The sequence below is a fragment of the Penicillium roqueforti genome, assembly GCF_015533775.1.
Source record: "Penicillium roqueforti strain LCP96 04111 chromosome Unknown scaffold_01, whole genome shotgun sequence".
Classification (NCBI taxonomy): domain Eukaryota; kingdom Fungi; phylum Ascomycota; class Eurotiomycetes; order Eurotiales; family Aspergillaceae; genus Penicillium; species Penicillium roqueforti.
Window position 1 is genome coordinate 2,237,966 of NW_024067565.1, and position 18,872 is coordinate 2,256,837.

General features: G+C 48.9%; 8 protein-coding genes across 8 annotated transcripts; 3 read left to right on the plus strand and 5 right to left on the minus strand.

Moving 5' to 3' along the window:
• Positions 1-1,421: 1,421 nt before the first annotated feature.
• On the minus strand, positions 1,422-3,244 carry LCP9604111_1278 (uncharacterized protein; the record flags this gene model as incomplete). The annotated part of the gene is made up of 7 exons (XM_039076505.1): positions 1,422-1,856; positions 1,905-2,230; positions 2,276-2,677; positions 2,724-2,806; positions 2,856-2,969; positions 3,016-3,086; positions 3,134-3,244. 7 exons carry the CDS (start codon positions 3,242-3,244, stop codon positions 1,422-1,424), a joined length of 1,542 nt encoding a protein of 513 aa, XP_038933826.1.
• Positions 3,245-4,318: 1,074 nt separating this feature from the next.
• On the plus strand, positions 4,319-5,864 carry LCP9604111_1279 (cytochrome P450; the record flags this gene model as incomplete). Its single annotated transcript, XM_039076516.1, has 2 exons — positions 4,319-5,675; positions 5,722-5,864. 2 exons carry the CDS (start codon positions 4,319-4,321, stop codon positions 5,862-5,864), a joined length of 1,500 nt encoding a protein of 499 aa, XP_038933827.1.
• Positions 5,865-6,248: 384 nt separating this feature from the next.
• Positions 6,249-8,705, minus strand: LCP9604111_1280 (Zn(II)2Cys6 transcription factor domain-containing protein; the record flags this gene model as incomplete). The annotated part of the gene is made up of 2 exons (XM_039076527.1): positions 6,249-8,576; positions 8,631-8,705. The coding sequence occupies 2 exons, from the start codon at positions 8,703-8,705 to the stop codon at positions 6,249-6,251; spliced, it is 2,403 nt and encodes an 800-aa protein (XP_038933828.1).
• Positions 8,706-9,540: 835 nt separating this feature from the next.
• LCP9604111_1282 (aldehyde dehydrogenase family protein) lies at positions 9,541-11,204 on the minus strand (the record flags this gene model as incomplete). The annotated part of the gene is made up of 4 exons (XM_039076539.1): positions 9,541-9,691; positions 9,758-9,827; positions 9,891-11,092; positions 11,146-11,204. 4 exons carry the CDS (start codon positions 11,202-11,204, stop codon positions 9,541-9,543), a joined length of 1,482 nt encoding a protein of 493 aa, XP_038933830.1.
• Positions 11,205-12,060: 856 nt separating this feature from the next.
• On the minus strand, positions 12,061-13,223 carry LCP9604111_1283 (zinc-dependent alcohol dehydrogenase; the record flags this gene model as incomplete). The annotated part of the gene is made up of 3 exons (XM_039076550.1): positions 12,061-12,107; positions 12,159-12,513; positions 12,573-13,223. The coding sequence occupies 3 exons, from the start codon at positions 13,221-13,223 to the stop codon at positions 12,061-12,063; spliced, it is 1,053 nt and encodes a 350-aa protein (XP_038933831.1).
• Positions 13,224-14,007: 784 nt separating this feature from the next.
• Positions 14,008-14,846, minus strand: LCP9604111_1284 (Zn(II)2Cys6 transcription factor domain-containing protein; the record flags this gene model as incomplete). Its single annotated transcript, XM_039076561.1, has 3 exons — positions 14,008-14,419; positions 14,473-14,665; positions 14,741-14,846. 3 exons carry the CDS (start codon positions 14,844-14,846, stop codon positions 14,008-14,010), a joined length of 711 nt encoding a protein of 236 aa, XP_038933832.1.
• A 1,004-nt stretch (positions 14,847-15,850) lies between these two features.
• LCP9604111_1285 (uncharacterized protein) lies at positions 15,851-17,103 on the plus strand (the record flags this gene model as incomplete). The annotated part of the gene is made up of 8 exons (XM_039076572.1): positions 15,851-16,041; positions 16,104-16,193; positions 16,242-16,342; positions 16,408-16,461; positions 16,522-16,590; positions 16,642-16,817; positions 16,882-17,018; positions 17,067-17,103. 8 exons carry the CDS (start codon positions 15,851-15,853, stop codon positions 17,101-17,103), a joined length of 855 nt encoding a protein of 284 aa, XP_038933833.1.
• Positions 17,104-17,992: 889 nt separating this feature from the next.
• Positions 17,993-18,826, plus strand: LCP9604111_1286 (glutathione S-transferase family protein; the record flags this gene model as incomplete). The annotated part of the gene is made up of 1 exon (XM_039076583.1): positions 17,993-18,826. The coding sequence occupies one exon, from the start codon at positions 17,993-17,995 to the stop codon at positions 18,824-18,826; it is 834 nt and encodes a 277-aa protein (XP_038933834.1).
• Positions 18,827-18,872: the final 46 nt, after the last annotated feature.

The window sequence follows — 18,872 nt, forward strand, 5'->3', positions numbered from 1 at the left end:
TGGTGGCCACACAGCTCAGGCAACTTAAGTGGAGGGACCTAGCAAGGATAGTAACCTTGGGGCTAGTAGCTCGGGTAGGCTCAAACCACTTGAGCTCAAGACTCGGCATCCTAACATCATTAAGGAACTAGAATTCTAGAAAACCCTAATCATGATAGGGGCCCAGGACGGAGTAGTGTAGAGGTGATACAAACCATTGTTTTCCCGATCAAGTTAGTCGATCTTTTCGAGTCTCGAGCTGGAACCCGATCGAACGTAACATAGATTAAGTTTGATTGGGTTAATTTACCAGCCAGCCGAAGTGTGTAGATAGTGTCGTATGGGGGCCGAAAGCCTTCCACTTAAGATATCTCGACCGAGCGGGCGCTCCGCCACGTTAGCAACTAATAAATTAAAATAATTCGTCATCTCCAACCGGACGGGCTCGGAGACTTCGTACATACTGGGAACAAAGTTCGGCGATATGGGGCTGAATGGGGGCCGAAACCTTGGAACCCTTCCGCTTAGAGTGCCCCCACCTCCACCTGAATATGGAATAAATTAAAAAACGCATCGAGCTTATGCTCACGACCTTTTTAGAACACTCACGACGAAGTATAACATACGTTGTAACCCAAAGGATCAGGCCATAGAAATGCGCGTCCCAAGCACCCAATTTTCCAGAATATTCTCTAATCACTAAACCTAGGATTCCTTCGATTCCTCGTCAATTGGACTCCGTACAGCCCTCTGAATTCGCTAGTCCATATATTCTAGCTAGACACTACGTAGGCAGTTGGTGACTATCTATTAAGCTGATACTGAGGGCCGTGCTGTTAAAATATATCATTGGCTTGAGTCTGTAAAAAAAGTGGAAAAAAGTGGAAAAAAGTGGAAAAAGGTCCTGGTTGGATCGTGCTACTATCTTGCACGCTTGTTTCATATCCACGAGGCACGAGGCTGCCAAGTCCTTCCTTTTCCTTCTCTTTATCAAGTACCACAAGAATACATAACTAGTCCCGAGGTCGGCCGCGTTTGCGGCTGCTGTCGCTAAGAACGGCCTGATCTAGCTAGCTCCGTAGTAGTCTTCAGTAGTCTTTTTAGTAGTCTTTTAGTACAACATAGTCTCTTTTCTTGATTTAGTTTTCTAATAGATGGCGGGAAAAGACGGCATAATTTGTGAAACTAACTTTTCTACGAAGTCTGAATAACCTTTGACCCAGTCTCTATTAACCCTGGATTAACTTTCTCTCCTAAAATATATCCAGAGTTTGGGATGTCGTGTTGCCCAACCACTGATACGGCTGCTCTCAAATCTACGCCGTTGCATCGAAGAATCCACTTTATCATCCGAGAATGTAGCTATTGTTGTATCTCTAGTTATTACCCTATCTAATCACTTTTCCTCCCTCTAATGTAACAGTTATTCAGGTTGGTAGCGCCTACATCTCTCGCTTCACCAGCGCCACGGGCGGGATATAGTGGTGCCGTCCCCGCAACACATAATAAACCACCGCGACGATAAGAATCCCACCGTACATCACTGCGCACCAGTTCATGGTTTCTGGCTCCACCGTGGAAGTGAGCGGGAAGAATGCGAACACGAAAACCGGGCAGAGGAAGCACAACGCCCCGATATTAATTGCCATGCCGAACCGGCCAAGCGTCCATTTGTGCGGTGGGAGAGGCTCTCCTCTGATACGCTTGAGGAGCACGCATGCAATTGTTATGATATATGAGGACATCATTGCGCCAATGGTCAGGGTCACAATGGCGAGTAGTGCGGTTGTGGAGCCGATATTGATGAGTGACAAGAGGACTGTCACTACTAGCGAGACCATCACGGAATTCAAGGGGATATTCCAACCGGGGTTTACCTGGCGCTGTTAGTATTTTCAAAGCTGTAGAAAGAGAATAAACCATACATAGCCGAAGAAATCGGAGAAAGGAAGGCCGCGATCACGCGCGAAAGACCACAACTGGCGCGATGCCGTTGCAACCTCTGTAATTGTGCTCGCCGTTAGAGTCAGCACTAGAATAGCGGTCATGGTGTTCGTTCCCGGCAGACTCTCTGTCGCGTTATAGAACACCTGCATGAACGGATATCCTGTTGGGCTGGCCAGGATGTCGTCAATGTCCCCTAGTGTGAAGCAGACAGTCACCAGCATCAGGAAGCCGGAGGCGGCGTTGACGCAGACAGAGGTGATCATCGCCTTTGGCAGGGTTTCAGACGCATCTTTGATCTCCTCCGCTGTACAATATTAGCGAAGTTCGTCAATTCGAGAGATAGACTTACACATGTGCACTGCACAATCATATCCAATCAGCGCGGTGATTGTAGTCGAGAATCCAACGAGCGTGGCAGTTCCCGCGCTGTTCCAATCTCCGCCGTTGTTGAATTCGGTAAACACCTCCTTCGCGCTGCGGCGAGGGCCAAGGACCCACAGCGGAATTATGATCGCGAACAGGCCGCACACATGCAGAATCAGAATCAATACCTCCACGAATGGCAGCCGCTTGGCCAGGAATGTGTTGAATATGATCGAAAACAAGGTGATGGCGATAACCAGCAGGGTGCCGTGCCACCGCTGGCCTTCATAATCCGGATGATTCAGCACTATCAGGCCTTGGATGATAGTTCCAGCCAAATACGCGATCGCTACAATGGCGCATTGCCAGCCTGTAGCACATAGCCAGCCTACATAATTAGTTGAGTTGAGCGGAAGGGATGTAGGAGAACTTACCGGTGATGTAGCTGAGGAATTTCTGGCAGCTAGGAGGGGCAAACTCCGATACCCAATGGTATTGTCCGCCGGAGGTGGGCGCCCTGGGGGGTCAGAATAATTACGAGACAAGATCTCAACGGGTAGACTCACATGGATGCCATCTCGGCCAGACTCAGGAACACCAGAAGGAACCCAGTAGCGACGATGAGGTACCCCCAGATCAGACCGGCAGTTCCTCCATCGGTCAGTCCTTGCGCAAGCAGCCTATACAGTCAGTCATTGGTACAATTAGTAAGTGTGGATGGCATACGTCAAAACAACCTCCCACGTGGCGATCAGCGTGCAGCCAAATCCTACAATGGAGATGTATCGGAAGTTACGCTATAGGGTCAGCGAAGATGCATCAACCAGGATAATAGGAAACGTACTCGCAAGACTTGCTCTTTCCCTAGAGCGCTCATATCGGCCTGGTCAGCCTGGGTGCCGCGCCATTTGGGGGCGACATGGCCTCTGGACGGGGCTTCGTCGGCCAGAGCCATGGTGACTGTTGAGGTGTCTTTGTCCCAGGGCATATTGACATGTACACAGCAGAGACAATGAAGGGTCAATACAAAGGACAGGGGTATGGTAGATCACGTCGGTACTTTGTATGAAAGCAAGGTGTCAAGCATTAGAATATTCTCCGCCCCTCGTGGAATTGACCGGGTACATCTGTCTCATAGTGGAGCAGCTCGCCTCCAATAGAATCCAGGTGCTGGAGAAGGCATTGGAATTCGGTAATTTGTAGCATGGTTACGGCGTAGTGTGAACTAGAGATACTTCGTGTTGATTGTAGCTCCACTGTTCGGAGTACTCCGCAGTTGTTATTGCCACGCCAGGAGTGGGGTTGAAAATTGTGTCGACTTGCAGGGTAGTACACTTCAACCCTGTCGATTTAGACCCCCTTAATATCGGAATCCTTAATGTCGGAATCAGCACTTCGTATGTTGTACTATATTTACAATCTTGCTGGCCAGGATTAATTAGCTTATAATAGGGCACAAAGGCCTAGGCCCAGAAATGTGAACTTGTGGAATAGGGCTCACTACCCACGTGATCTGTTATATTGTCCTTCACTCTTTCTTTATTTCAATACCAACCAGTAATATCTTGTATCTTGTAAAGAATTAATAAAAGATACCTTACTTTACTGGACAACCTTGGAATTTAAATCAACGGGGTTTGAGTCTTGACTGTGTATTGGCCCGTGGATCTACTGGTTCACCGGCTCCACTCTCCGGGGCCCGGGGGCCGAGCCCCTGCGCACGCTCCCCTCGGTAAATCGGGCATTGTTGTACGGAGAACTTCCGTACTCAGAATCTCAGCTTGACCAACACGCCCAGACTCGAGAATCTCTTCCCACAGATAAAGTGCGGAGTATTTCGGAGATAGTTTCCTTTCGAATCAATCAACTGCAAAATCAATGATTAGCTCGCTCAGTACCAGGCACACCTTGCTTTGGCGGGACAAGACTCCTTGCATGAGAAGGATGCATGATTGGGACTGACTGTAGATTGAAAACCCCGTTGTCTGATTGGCATCTTGTCTTCTTCCTCTTTGCCATCACTCTCACTATGACCCCCCTCATACCCCTCGCCCTGCTCAGCCTCATCTCCTACTTCATATACTACCATGTTATAAAGCCCTACTTCCTCTCTCCACTCTCTTCCATCCCCAATGCTCACTTCACGTCACCCATCTCCAGCGGCTGGATTGACCGCAAGCGCAGCACAAGCACGGAAGTCCTCGCCATCTACGCCCTACACCAAAAGCACGGCCCCATTGTCCGTCTCGGCCCAAAGGAGCTGAGTGTCAATTCTCTCCAAGGTCTGAAGATAATATATACCGGCGCTTTCGAGAAACATCCGTTCTACAACGATGTCTTCGTCAACTTCAACACCGAAAATTTGGTCGGCATGGTCCACAATGCGCCGCACGCGCACCAAAAGCGCATGCTGAGCAAGATTTACTCCAAGTCATATCTCCAGGAATCTAGTGATCTGCGGGCGATCTCAAAAGTTGTGCTTTGGGAACGATTGATGCCTATTCTCAAGAAGGTGGGGGAGGGTGGAGAGGTGGTGAATGTGCTGCCCCTCTTCCAGGCTGTTGGAATGGACTTTACCTCCTCTTTCCTGTTTGGATTGAGACACGGGACGAGGTATTTGTTTGATATTCCCGAGTGGAAGTTATGGTTGGAAGAGTATGAGCGGTTCAAGTATTTGAGTCGAGACGATCGGTTTATGGGATTCATTGAGGGGTGGTGCTTAGGGTTATGCGCGGGGGTGGAAGCATCTCAAAAGCAGGACGTCTTCGGCGATGAGGACAAACTGCCATCCACGAACCCAGTCGTCTACGACCAGCTGCACCAGAGCCTCCTAAACCAGAAGGAATACGATTCGCGTCCGTTGAACCTAGTAGTTGCGTCCGAATTACTGGACCACCTAATTGCAGGCCACGAAACGTCAGGAATCACCTTCACGTACATGATGTGGGAGCTATCGCAGCATCCAGAGGTTGAGGCCGAGCTGCGAAAGGAACTTCTTACCTTATCGCCATCCCTCCAATACCCAGCCACAGACGGAGAGAAACCCCTCCCCGCTCCTTCCGCGATCGACGCTCTCCCCCTGCTGGACGCTATTGTCCGCGAGACTCTCCGTCTTCACTCCCCAGCCCCAACACAACTCCCCCGCGTGACCCCAACCACAGAAAAAGGAACTTCTCTGCACGGATACGACAGCATCCCAGGCGGTGTGAGGGTCAGCTCAACAGCCTACTCCCTCCATCGCATCAGCGAGGTCTACCCGCGCCCGCTGGAATGGCTGCCTCGACGGTGGATCGAGGCAGGAGACAATATTCATGACATGAGGCGGCTGTTCTGGGCGTTCGGGAGCGGTGGACGCATGTGTCTGGGGAGTAATTTCGCATTGCAAGGTATGCCTCCCGAGTATGGGTTTCGGAGAACACACTAATGATGCAGAAATCAAATTGGTCATGGCGGCTGTATATTCAAATTACACGACGTCTATTGTCGACGACGAGGGTATTGAGCAGGACCACGCTTTCATCTCGCTGCCACGTGGGCGGAAGCTGATGTTGAGGTTTATCCCGGTCTATGAATGATGCGATGCAGTCATGATGATATCAAAAGTAATGAAAAGCTTTTTTTAATGCTTTGACCATGTCTCACCAACGGTCTTGAGCACAATGTCGACTTCTCTCCGCAATTTCTGATTGATGGAGGAGTAGAGACATCTGGATAGATCATTGGCGATGAAAATAGTCCTCTAGGAACGAGTAACTCACCTTGCGTACACAACTAGCGCCACCTGGTTGTTGGTGTCAATATGAATACGCTCAATATATATCATTGGTTGTATTCAGCCTTTAGCTTCATATTATTGTTTAGTTACATATTCATGAATCAAAAGATCATTAAACTTGGTTACTGTTATTATAGCATTATCTTTCATATAGAACATAGTGGCTAATCGATCCTCATGATGATTAGGCAAGCTTTGATTCCAAAGACCTCAACAAACTCCGAGCCACCAAGAAAGCCATATCGGACTTTCTTCCTAGGTATTGAAGCGCACGGATCAAAAACTCACAATTCTGCCGGAAGCACTCAGTATACATCTTCTGATCTGTGGGAACATCCAAGTTCTCTACCAAGATATATCCCGCCTTGGCAAAACAATGAACTAGCACAGCCGTCCACGGTTCGACTAGGAAGGCAACTTCACTGAGAGAATCGTGGAAATGATGGTTCATGAACGATTCCTGCCCTTGTATCGAAGCCCGGGCAAGTCCACCAACTGCCAACGCATTATTCATTCTAAGCGTAGCAACCAAGTGTGTAGTTTGTCGAGCCTCACGTGCAAGATCAGAGCCAAGTCTGCATTTATCAATGCTCTCTAGTACGTCCGCCAAAAGCATCGTGGCGAGGTGCCAGTGGCCGTCGAGGATGACATACCACGACTGTATGCGAGACGGAAGCAGTTCATGGTTGGTGACGCAATCAACCATGAAACTCTGGTATGTGGAATCCCAGTGTTGGCAGACCAGGAGGGTCTTCTGGATAATATTTTCAATATGCTCGGGACTTGCGCCTCGGTAGACCATAGTTTGAAGTTGTGTCACCCGACGGTAAAGGAGCACTTTGACAGGAGTCGCCTCTGAAAGTATGGATGCGGCTTCTTCGTAGGAGCATGGCCACCTCGGCTGGATTTGGCTCGATCCCTGACGTTGTATTGAAGACCGAAGAAATAAATCTCCCCAGACGTCTTCTTTCCCGTGGGCATTGCTTGGAATATTCCAGGGGTCGAAATTAATCGGATCTCTGGGCTCTCCTATTGGCGAAGTTGTTGAAATTTGACTATCCTCATCCGACACTACTAAAGGGCGCTGATACATTGCAGCACTCAGGGTATCAAACATAACACCTAGCCAAAACATCAGATCTAGCGTAGTGCGGTGTTCATGACTAGTCAGGAGTGGATCAAGTGGAGGCTCCGACGGTTGTGGTATTCCCAGCACATTCGCCGTTGTCTGGTCTATCGGGCCCCTCCCAAGCCCTCTCATTTTAGGAGCAGCCTCCCGCTGCAGTCTCGTGAACTTGTGCCGGAAAGTGAAAATTTGACGGTTGGCAGATTCCAAAAATATTGGAGCGCGATCATTCTCTAAAAGCTCCCCCAAGCTTGTTTCCTGTCCTTTGTCCAGCGGACTTTGTGTCAAAGAGAAAATTATGTTCGCGAAGGCGATGCGAAAAGACGGAATACTGCTCGAATGCTCCAAAGCGTGCCGTGCTTCGTTCCAGACTTTCTGTCGGATCGACCTCTCATCATTGTCGATTGCCGAGGGGACCGACGCACCGGTGCCCTTCTGCGCATGTTGAGCCCACTGAGATGCAAATGACATAATCGCTAGATGAAGCGCCCGAGCTGCCTTTGTATCTTCTTCCGCACTTAAAGCTCTGCCGCGTATTGAGGATGATACTCGATCCAACTGACAGACCCGAATACACATCCTGTTCGACCAATTCGGTCCCCATTCTTTCATGCCTCGATCGGGAACCACTTGACTGATCGAGTCACTGTAAGGACAGTTGTGCTCTGTCAACCAACATGACAAAGCATTCTCCATGCTGTCGTGGTAAATGCGGACTAGGTTGCGCGACATTGTCGCCCGAGCGCTTTGCTTAGCTGTATTTTCGGACGCGATGCAAAAGTTCCATTGCGGTGGCGTGTTTGAGCTTCGGTCAGACGCAGACTCGGACGGATGTTTCTGTCGACTCGGTTTCCACGTTGAAACCGTTGATATAAGATCAGAGGTGGGTGTATATTCCTGTTGTGGCAATAAGCTGTATGTGCTGCCGACAGAACTTGGTGCCAAATCCAAAAGGGCGTCTGATTCCGCGGAGTCTGGGGATCCATTCGGCATTGAGTTATTAATTTGCAAATCGCATGGGATGTTCATCGCCCATGGAAATGATTGCGACTGGTCATCGCTTGAATTTTGGGTTTGGAATGACTCCATAAAGTGATTTTCCGGGTGTGACGATGATGAGGACGAGGCGTAATCCGAGGTTTCAGGGGACCCAAGCAATTCAGGCAATTCTCCAAGATCGGCGGGATGCGTTTGTGCAGAGCGCAGTATCTCCTCAAGAGCTTCGTCATGAGAGCCTACGACAGATGCTTTTGCGGTGTTGGTTTTGATTCGTTTTCGACTCCCTCTCGAGTCCACGCGCTTTGAGGAGATCCAGTTGAATGTGCACTCCTTTTTCCATCGTGTGCAGTTTGAGCAAGTACTGAATGTGCTCTTTTGGCGATCTTTCTAAGTATAAAAGTTAGCGACCGCCGTGGATGACACAGAAACATGTTAACGAACAGGTGCGTCGCAGCCTCTTTTGCCCTTGCGACATGGATCACAGCTATGAAGCTGACGCCGACGGGAGTCTTCCATGCTAAGCTATTGCATGTATTATTGGTGAGTTATATGTACCGGAAAGAAGGCAGATGGGTGGCCCCGATATGCGGAAGAAGTACGAAAGGGGCCTCCAGACCAAGATATTTCATAATTCCTGGGGGAACACGTGAACTTTGCAGAGTGCGGAGTGAGTTTAAGTGGGGTAAAAGGTAAAAGTGGGGGAGCTAGGGCTTGTATCCGTCCATGGCTCGACACGAGTCATCTTCGGTCCAGAGGAACTGTGATTGGACATTGCTCGAGTATAGAATGCTTCAAGTAGATAATATCTGGTGTGCCAGGTAATAGAAACATCTGGGTCTGACGTGTAAAGAATCCAAGGCTGTGAACAGCACTGGTTGACCTCAGGTTACAGCGCAGGAGGTGGCGCATTCTTGCGATGACGCCGATCGGCCAATTGTCTCACCGAGACCGAGTCAATCGTATAAGCCCACCGTCACGGGATGTGGTCACGGGCTCGCCCGCAGTTACTAAAATATCAGAGATTGATCTTCAATGTGATCGACCAATTGAACGGGTAGGCAGCGTCGTGGTTGTGATTTTACATACATTAAGGGGTAAGATTTTCCCCACAGAATGCCCGCCCAATTTATCCTTATTCTGGTCTGATGAACCAGCTCTCCAATCAATTGATGATGTAATCAATTGATATGCTTGGCTGACTGGGCACGGCCTACAAGAACTTTTACAGTAGCTACGTCCAAGAATGATTTCTGCACATTGCACTCAATACTCAATATGTAGAGTTGATTTTCTATGGTATTTACAAATTGGAACCAAACAGCTATTGAAAACCTTCCCAGCGATCTGAAGCTCACGACTTTTGGAGGTGAACGCGGACTGTCTTCACCTCCGTGTAGTTCTCCAGGGCGTATGATCCCAGCTCTCTGCCGATACCTGACTCCTTGAAACCACCGAATGGCATTTGGTAGTGAAGGGTGTTGTAGTTGTTAACCCAGACGGTTCTATTGCAAGATATGTTAGCAAATTCATGAAGCTCAGAGACTAGCTTTGCTTTTCAATTGACTCACCCAGCCTTGACAGCGTTGGACACTCTGATGGCAGTGTTAATGTTTGTGGTGTGGACAGCTGCGGCCAAGCCTATTTTGATCCGTTAGTCAGATCATGGAAGTCAAATGGAATGTAACATCTCGGAGTACTTACCGTAGTTTGTGGAATTGGCCACTCTGATAGCCTCCTCCTCGGTGGAGAATTTCTGCACCGTGCACACAGGTCCAAAGATCTCTTCTTTGACAATCGTCATGTTCTCGTCGACATCAGCAAAGATTGTGGGTTGAATGTAGTATCCTTCGCTGCCATGACGATCGCCACCAGTGACAACAGTGGCGCCAGCACCCTTTCCGTCCTTAATATAACCCATGATCCGGTCATATTGGAGCTGCGAGACTTGCGGTCCCTGGAAGGTCTCGGAATGGAACGGATCTCCGACCTTGTTCTGCTCTGTTCGCTTCTTGAAAAGCTCTAGGAACTTGTGATAGATGTCTTCGTGAACAAGAATGCGAGAGCCTGCACAACAGCACTGTCCATGGTTGAAGAAGATACCCAGATTGACCCATTCGATTGCATCCTCCAAGTTCGCATCTGGGAGAATGATGTTCGGCGACTTGCCGCCGAGCTCGAGAGTGACTTTCTTCAAGTTACTATCGGCTGCTGCCTTCATGATGTGACGTCCGACCAGAGTCGATCCAGTGAAAGCAACCTTGTCAATATCCATGTGAGAGGCGATTGCTGCACCGGCAGTTCTTCCGAATCCTGAAATAACATTGACCACTCCAGGGGGGAATCCGGCTTCCTTGATAAGCTTGGCGACATAGAGCGCTGAAAGGGGAGTTTGCTCGGCTGTCTTGATAACAATTGTATTTCCGGTGGCCAGAGCAGGGCCAATTTTCCAAGCGAACATCAAGAGCGGGAAGTTCCATGGAATAATTTGGCCACAGACACCCACTGGCTCGTGGCGCGTGTAGGTCAAGCTGTTGCTATCAGTGTCGATGGTTTGGCCGTAAATCTTGTCGGACCAGCCACCATAGTACCGCAGGCACCCTGCGGAGTTATTTACATCCCCTTTGGCCATTGTCACTGACTTGCCGTTATCAAGTGCTTCAATAGCGGCCAATGTTTCGATGTCGCGTTCTAGGAAGTCTGCAAGACGAAGAAGGAGACGACCACGTTCGGATGGCGTAATTGTTTTCCACTCTCCATTCAGTGCGGTACGAGCAGCTTTCACGGCAATGTTGACATCTTCCTCTGCGCCTTCGTGCACGGCGACAATAGGCTTCTCGTTGTGAGGGTTGATTGTCTCGAAGGTTCTGCCGGCCACACCCTTGATGAATTCATTGTTGATGAATCTTATGGTTTTGTCAGTTTCTTGCCCAGGATCATTAAGGTTTGTTAAACTTACAGTCCCAAAGGTTGCTCATATGTGAGCACGGGGGTCTTAATCGATTGGAAAAGTGCCATGGTTGGAAAGAGAAGTCGGTGGTATAGACTGAACAGGATGTGAGATATGGGAGATGTATGAGAATTGTGAGGAACCATAGGCACCCTTATATAGCTGCTGGAAAGGACCCGGGTGGCGAAAATGATCGGGGTGGGGGAGCGCGGGGAAAGCATCGCAATCGATAAAGGCCGGTCCGATGTTTTTCGCTAATTGTGGGGTAGCAAACCCCCTGCCTCCGTTTTTGGCTGTGATGGGCACTTCCTTTCGTCCGGACCGCTATCATTCGTCGGGTGTTGGAAGCGGGAAATGAAGCAACCCCGTCTTTTGGTCCTGTGATGAAGCTCTCGGTGTGGGATACAGCGGTCCCGAATGGATCATTTTTTGGTAAGATCAATTATTTCCAGCTATTCCCACCTAGACAATAACACAAGTTTAACATCTTATTTGAGTAACGGCGCATTTGCATTTATTACTAGTATCATGCTTCTATATCAAATAACTTTCAATCTAGCGGGCTCGTACAAAGTGTAAATAGTTCGCCTATCACTGATAGTCATTCACGCAACACAAGGCAGGTACTCTATTTTGTCCGCAACCGCTCGGTCCACGGCTGGGGCGTCCCCGTTCGATAATAAACTTGATAATAAGCTCGTGGTTCCCGAGGTTGTGTGGAGACTAGTCAAATGCAAGACATAGCTCTAGAAGCCAAACCCAACATCAGCGAATAATATGGCAAGTGTATCAACCTTTGAACGTCATTCAAATTCAGTATCTCAATTTACAAATCCCAGAAATCCACACCTAACTCTCCACTCCTATATACAGCATATTCTCAGTCCATAATCTGTGCCTAGAGCACGATTCACCAATCATTATTTACTCCGGCATCTCAAGCACATAGCGGCCGGCAATCTTGCCTTGTTCTGTTTCGAGTTAGCTTCAAGTCCAAATAGCAGTGTGACAGTGCGACATACCCATAAGCTCGAAGATCTTGGGGAGATCCTTCAGAGGCGCCAGCTTGAATGGAGCCTTAATCAAGCCTCGGGCGAAGAAGTCGAGAGCTTCAACACCGTCCTGTTGATTACCAACGTAGCTTCCCTTAATAGTGATCATACGAACGACAGTACTAATCACTGGGGCCTTGAGGAATGCATCTGGGGGCAATCCGATGGCAACAATTGTGCCTCGGGAGCGGACATATTCTGAGGCTTGTTGGAAAGGCTTCTCCGAGACAGCCAACAAGATCACGGCATGAGCACCAAGACCATCGGGAGTTGCGGCTTTCACGTCGGCAACAAGATCCTTGGACTTGGTAAAGTCGACATAAGTCTATTTTCGACTTTGTTAGCGTCCATAGAATGTCAGGGCATAGAGATTCATGATCGTACCTCTGTGCCAAGCTTCTCACACATCTCTCGCTTCTCCTCGCCTCCGTCAATGGCGACTACGCGTAGACCCATGGCCTTTGCGTACTGCTGTGCAAGTGACCCGAGGCCACCGCCTGCTCCAACAATAGCAACTGTCTGGCCGGGACGAACGCCGGATTCCTTCAGGCCTTTATAAACGGTGATACCAGCGCAGAGCACTGGAGCTGCTGCATCAAGGGGAACGCCCTTGGGGATCTTAGCAGCATTGGCGGCCTTTCCGATGGCGTATTGCTGGAAGGTACCATCGACAGTGTATCCAGAAAGTTGCGCGTGAGCGCACAGAGGGGTATCAGATTGTCTGCAGAATTCACACTCGGCACACGAGCTGTTGATCCACTTAATTCCAGCGTGGTCACCGATCTCAAAGGTGTTCACGAGTTCACCCTTGGCCACGACCACTCCAGCTCCTTCGTGGCCACCGACCAGGGGCATCTTGACGGGGATGGGCCAGTGGCCCATCATCGCATGGTAATCGGTGTGGCAAACGCCAGAGTAGCGAATCTTGACCAGAATCTGATCAGGACCGGGCTTAGGAACGGGGATCTGTTTGAGGACAAGTGGCCCTCCGATCTTCTCGGCGACCTGCGCCCATTGTGTCTCGGGGATGGACATATTGATGAGATGAAAAGGTTGGAATGAGTTATAAGTGTGTGGAAGATTGATTCTTTGGTGAATTGAGGATTGTTTGCCGGGCCTCAATTGGAGCTTTATAGCTAAACATGTCGGGTGGGGATGTCCGGGGTAGTAAAAGGCGGGGCAGGACCTGTCGCATCGATTCTCATGTTTCCTACCATCTGAGGCAATTAGACCGGGCTACCGGAATGTGTCAACGATGACAGACCACCCGGAATACTGCAACGCGTAGACTGATTGGGATTCAGTGTGTATGATCCAAGAACTTGAAATGCAGGAGAGGCAATGCGGGGAAGGTTTGCGGGGATCGCGCACGGCCCGCCATGCGGAGCCGCACGGGTAGCTACTGCGATTGGATAGATGATTCTCACCGAAATCCTTTTTGTCCGTTTCCAGGAAGATCTCGGGATCACAAATGACGTCGGGACTATTCTGGCCCGAAAATATGGATATGCAGACGGTCGGTGGCAAATATCCAAGAAGCTTGGTGCTTAACCCTCAAGGCATCGCAAGAGATACATCTAACATCTTTTGACTAAATCAACGCCTTGCAATATTGGCCATTAGGTCATCATGAATAATATTGGTATAATCATATTTCGAAATTTCAATGTTGTACACGAAAAAAAAAAAAAGAGGATGGCGAGGGGGAAAGTCCCAGAAAGGGCAAATCTCCGAGAATCCAACACACAGGGCCCATCTCTCTTTCTCTTCCAGTCATAAAATTAGCAGAACCAATTTGCGTATATTTTGGTTGCGCTAGTCAGAAACCATGGGGTTCTTCTTCGATCCCGTGGGGAAAGAATGTGCTTGACCAGCCACTGCTGATAGCAAATCCGGAATATGGTTCCTCTTTTGCATACATATGTATCTTTGCCAAGCTGGTTCCGAAGCTGTCATCCAGAGCGAGGCATGGCGTCCCCACTTCACTATCTTCAGATACGCTGGATGACCTCTCTGACGACGTCGAGTATGCCGCATCTGAGAAGAAGGGCATGAAATTGTCATTTCCTTTAAAGATAGTTCCGCCACAAGCTTGATTTCCGAATTTGAAACTCGATTGTTCGTCGAAAAAGGTTGAGTCAATGACTTCATCAAAGACTTCTTCAAATGGGTCGCTTCTGTTGTCTGGGATATGTCTCTCATCGTTGGCTTGTTGTCTAGTTATCTCGTTGCTATACCCCATATTAATAAGGATGCAATAGTGCTGAAGTAAAGCCAGACTGACTCATAGCTTGTAGTATTCAAGATATTCTCTTTTTGATGCTGGGTTTGCTGCAGGGAAGTAACACCGCGACACGAGCTAGCCTTGGATGCTTTCTTCGTACCTCCATTGAGGTATTTAGGTGGTTTTCGATGTCCATCAACACATTGTGACGGCATCTTGCGCTTCACGCATTGCCCACAGGGGCGTTCATTTCCTACCGCCTTTGTCAGTTTATTCTTCTCAAACTACCCTTGTTCGAGACCACAAGGCGGGGTATCCCTGAGCTTACCGCATGTTTTATGGGCCTTTTGGCAATACAAGCAGGATCTTCTAGCCTTTCTGCGGGGGCGCGGGAGCTCGAATTCAGTGCGAGGTGCCATGTTCAGACTAGTCATCTTCAATTTGTGTAGTGTGGGATCTTCAAGGAAGGTAGATAAGATAGTGTCACGTTTGTCGATGCGACGAACTTGGAATCAGGCTTTATATATACCTAGATAAAAGGTTCTTCACGAAGGTTACTAACACCAAGGGTCCTCGCAATATATGGCCACCAAGGTGTTTATCAAGACTACGTTCATCGACTGCCATAACAAATTTGAAACGTCATTCTGAGCGGCTCCGCATGTTTGGCCATCCTACAACATAGTTCTCACAATGGTTTAGCTCCCTTCACCAGATGGGAATATCGGGGCCGTCCTTCAGTCCAAAATAATGCGGGGAAAATCAGCAAGAAATGCGCCGATCGTAATTTCAGCTGTGCGGCTCCGCATGGCCATTTCGGAACCGCATGGCCCCGAACTCAACGCGTCAAGGCTTGGCAATTGGCGATGATTTCCCAGTTTCAAATCCACCAACATACTTTTTGGATCATCTGATCTGCATTCCCCGCAAAAAGACTAGCAAACTCCTTGTCATATTTGTGGGGTCAACCCCCGGACGGAAGAGTTTATTTGGCACAGAGTTTATGTGGCAACTTGGATTCAGCGAAGGTAGCGATCATCAAAGTTAAAAACCTGGGGACATAGCACATCGATACACAACATTGGTTGACCCCCTGTCTATTTTCACCGGTTATTGTGCTCACTCCCCGTTCTGGACTCATCCGGTCTTGCTGAAAATCGAGACATCCCACATTAACCGTCTGATTGGACGCGGTGGAAAGGAATGTGACTGTACTCTCCACTCCCCCTGTTTTACAGTGAAATGAGTGAATATCAATTACCCCGTGGTGCACGTCAGCTACAAAGTCCGGGGAAAGGTTAAAGGTTCCACAGTCCCCGCAAATTAATAACAACGAGGCTTATCTTTCAGAGCTTCCATTCTCATTACCTGCTATAGTATATTCTTCTACTCTTTGAAGAAACCAGAGAGAGCCATGTCACATCCCAGCGAGAACAGAATGGACAGCTTCGCCAGTCAAAATGGCGAGTCGAAGGCCACTTTCCAAAACAGGGAGAACACACAAAATGCTCTCACTACAGTCCCAACGTCAGTGACTCTGTCAGCGGAACAATTTGAAAGGCTTTATTTGAGTCCTATGACGGTTCGCCAATCATCGCTAGCGAAGAAGGTTGGAAATCCGACACCATTGTGAGTCTCTGAATACTATATTCTACGCACGGCAATTTTGTCTGACTTGATTGAACATGCAGAGCACTAGGAGGTTTTGTCATTACCACCACACCCGTTTCATGCTGCTTGATGGGCTGGAGAGGAGCCAGTGGAAATGGAGTTGCTTTCATGTGAGAAAACCAATGGATCGAGAGAGCCCCATCTAATGAACTGAACAGTGGACCTATCATTTTCCTTGGTGGTCTGTTGTTGCTTATTACGAGTATTCTTGAGTTCATCATCGGAAATACATTCCCCTGTGTTGTGTTTGGCACTATTGGTAAGTCTTCCTATCTCATGATACAAGCCTCGCTCACTAGTCCATGTTGCTGATACTTCACCAAGGCGGGTTTTGGTTTGCGTTTGCAGCCACGATGATTCCAGCTTTCAATGCAGCCGGTCAGTTTGTTCAGATATATCATTCTACCCTCATGATATGAGTTTGCTCACACTTCATAGCTCCCTACTCCTCGTCAACCACCGATACAGCTGCCGGGCTAGCCAGCGAAAGCTTTATGAATACCTATGGTAAGGGCAACCAAGACTCTCAAATTTGAGGAATAGCTCTGACGAAACCAGCATTCCTATTCATAACTATGGCCGTTTTGATGTTCATCTTCATGATTTGTGCAACACGTATCAATGTGGTATACACTCTCATTTTCCTCTCACTGCTCATGGTTTTCCTTCTGCTGTCCGCGGCCTATTGGCAACTAGGCCAAGGGAATGCATCTGTTGGTGATCGGTGTGTAAAAGTGAGTATCATTCTCATTATTTCTCTGCTATTTTGACTGGATTCTAACCCGATCTTTCTCCCAGGGTGCTGGAGCTTCGCTCTTTGTTGCTAGTTTACTCGGCTTTTACCTGTTGATTGTTCAACTGTTTGGGTCCATAGGGTTCCCATGCGTTTTGCCGGTTGGAGACTTGGCAGTACTTTGGACCCGCAATGAAGACAAGTGAGTCTCCTAAAAACAATCGAATAGTTCGTTCTGACATAATACAAGAGAGCGAGAGGATGTTGAACAGCCAAACGCTCGCTAGAGTCGAATCTTTTACGGTTTATCTAATGTTGCTTGCTGGTATGGGAAGCCGGCTGTGTCGGCTGGCTGTCTCGGATGTGCAAGATAGCTTCAACCTTGAAAGTTCTTGAATCAGTCAGCTCTATCAGCCGCAGCTGTTTTTTGTTTCCTTTGATCTCACCAGGTAATATTTTGCGAGGCGTAAGTGAGGCATTGTTAAAAGTCGGAGGGGGGTGCCGAGTCAGCTTCCCAACCCTGCGCAGATTGACTTGCGCATACATGTGACTACTTATCATATATCTTAGCTTGTAAATCTAATTGGTAAAATTTTTCGTGCATTAAGAAAAAGCAGAGTACTCAAATAAAAGGATATTCCGCAGATGCTCCCTCGATCAGAAGCAATACCGTTGTAGTAACTCACCTCCTTTCAATCCCGATAATTTCCTATTTAGGAAGTGTGAATAACCTCACTATGGCTACTTGCTGTCGCCGTGAAACCTGCCGAGGGAGAAGGGCATGTCTCTTCATAATTCCGCAGGGATGTTACTTGGAGCCAAAACTACAATCCGGTGGTGCCTGAAAACTATATTTGCCACTATTTTTGCCTACAAGTTAAGACTCGGTTCTAACATCTCCGTACACCTTGTTACTCCGTACATGTAACTATGAGCCCCATGCGGGCCCATCAGTCCCCACATCGTAGATGAGTCTTCATGACTCATCCAGTCCCGCCCCCGGGGCCTCCACACCAATCGACATATAGATCTCGTCTTCCAGGGATCAATTAACAGCCCAAAACAAGCTTGGAAACTCCAATCCGATTCCCTTAGTGTAATACACTCCAACCCCTTGAACTCCAATTCCTCGTGAAAATTCTGGGCGCCGTGACACTCACAACCTCAACCTCAACCATGTCACCCCCCACGGCCCCAATGACCTTCTATGACATCGCTCTAGCACCTCCTGTCACAAAATCCTCCTGCTCCCCAAATCCCTGGAAAAGCCGCTACGCCCTGAACTTCAAAAATGTCCCCTACAAAACAACCTGGGTACCCCTACTCGCCATCAGCTCCGTCCGCGGCGCTCTCAACATCCCCGCCTCGCGCAAATTCGTCGACGGATCCCCCTATCAAACCCTACCTGTTCTCTCCGACCCAGCTACCGGGCGCACAGTGGGCGACTCCTTAGAGATCGCGATATACCTACAGGAACAATACCCGTCGTCGGGGGCGGGAGACTTATTCCCGGCGCAGGCACTGGAGTTCGTCTTTGGGCGGGATTTGGGACTTTACGCGCCGATTGCAGAGGCGCAGGTCGCGGAGGGGCCTGCTGCTGCGTACGCGAAGTTTAATACGAATGTCGATGCTGTGTTTAGTGCGCATGCACGCCTGATGGCGCTTGGCATGCCTTTTGATCCGGCTGTTGCGGAGGAGTGCAAGGCTATGTTCTCGAAGAGGATGGGTGTGCCGTGGGAGGCTTTGGCGCTTGGTGGGGAGGAGAGGGAGGAGTTGTTGAGGTCGTTTGAGGAGACTTTGGGTGGACTTGCGAAGTTGTATACGAATGATGCGAGTGGGCCGTTCCTGATGGGGGGCAAGGCAAACTATGCGGATTTCATTGTTGGGGGGTGGTTGCGCATGAGTCGGGGTATGTTGCCGGTGGAGGAGTGGGAAGCGTTGAAGGGATGGCATGGCGGTGTATTCGGAAGGTTACATGAGGCGCTGGAAGTGTTTGCGCAGATGGACTAGATCTGGATAAATGGCTGGGTGGTGGATGATGGATGGCGTTGTATAC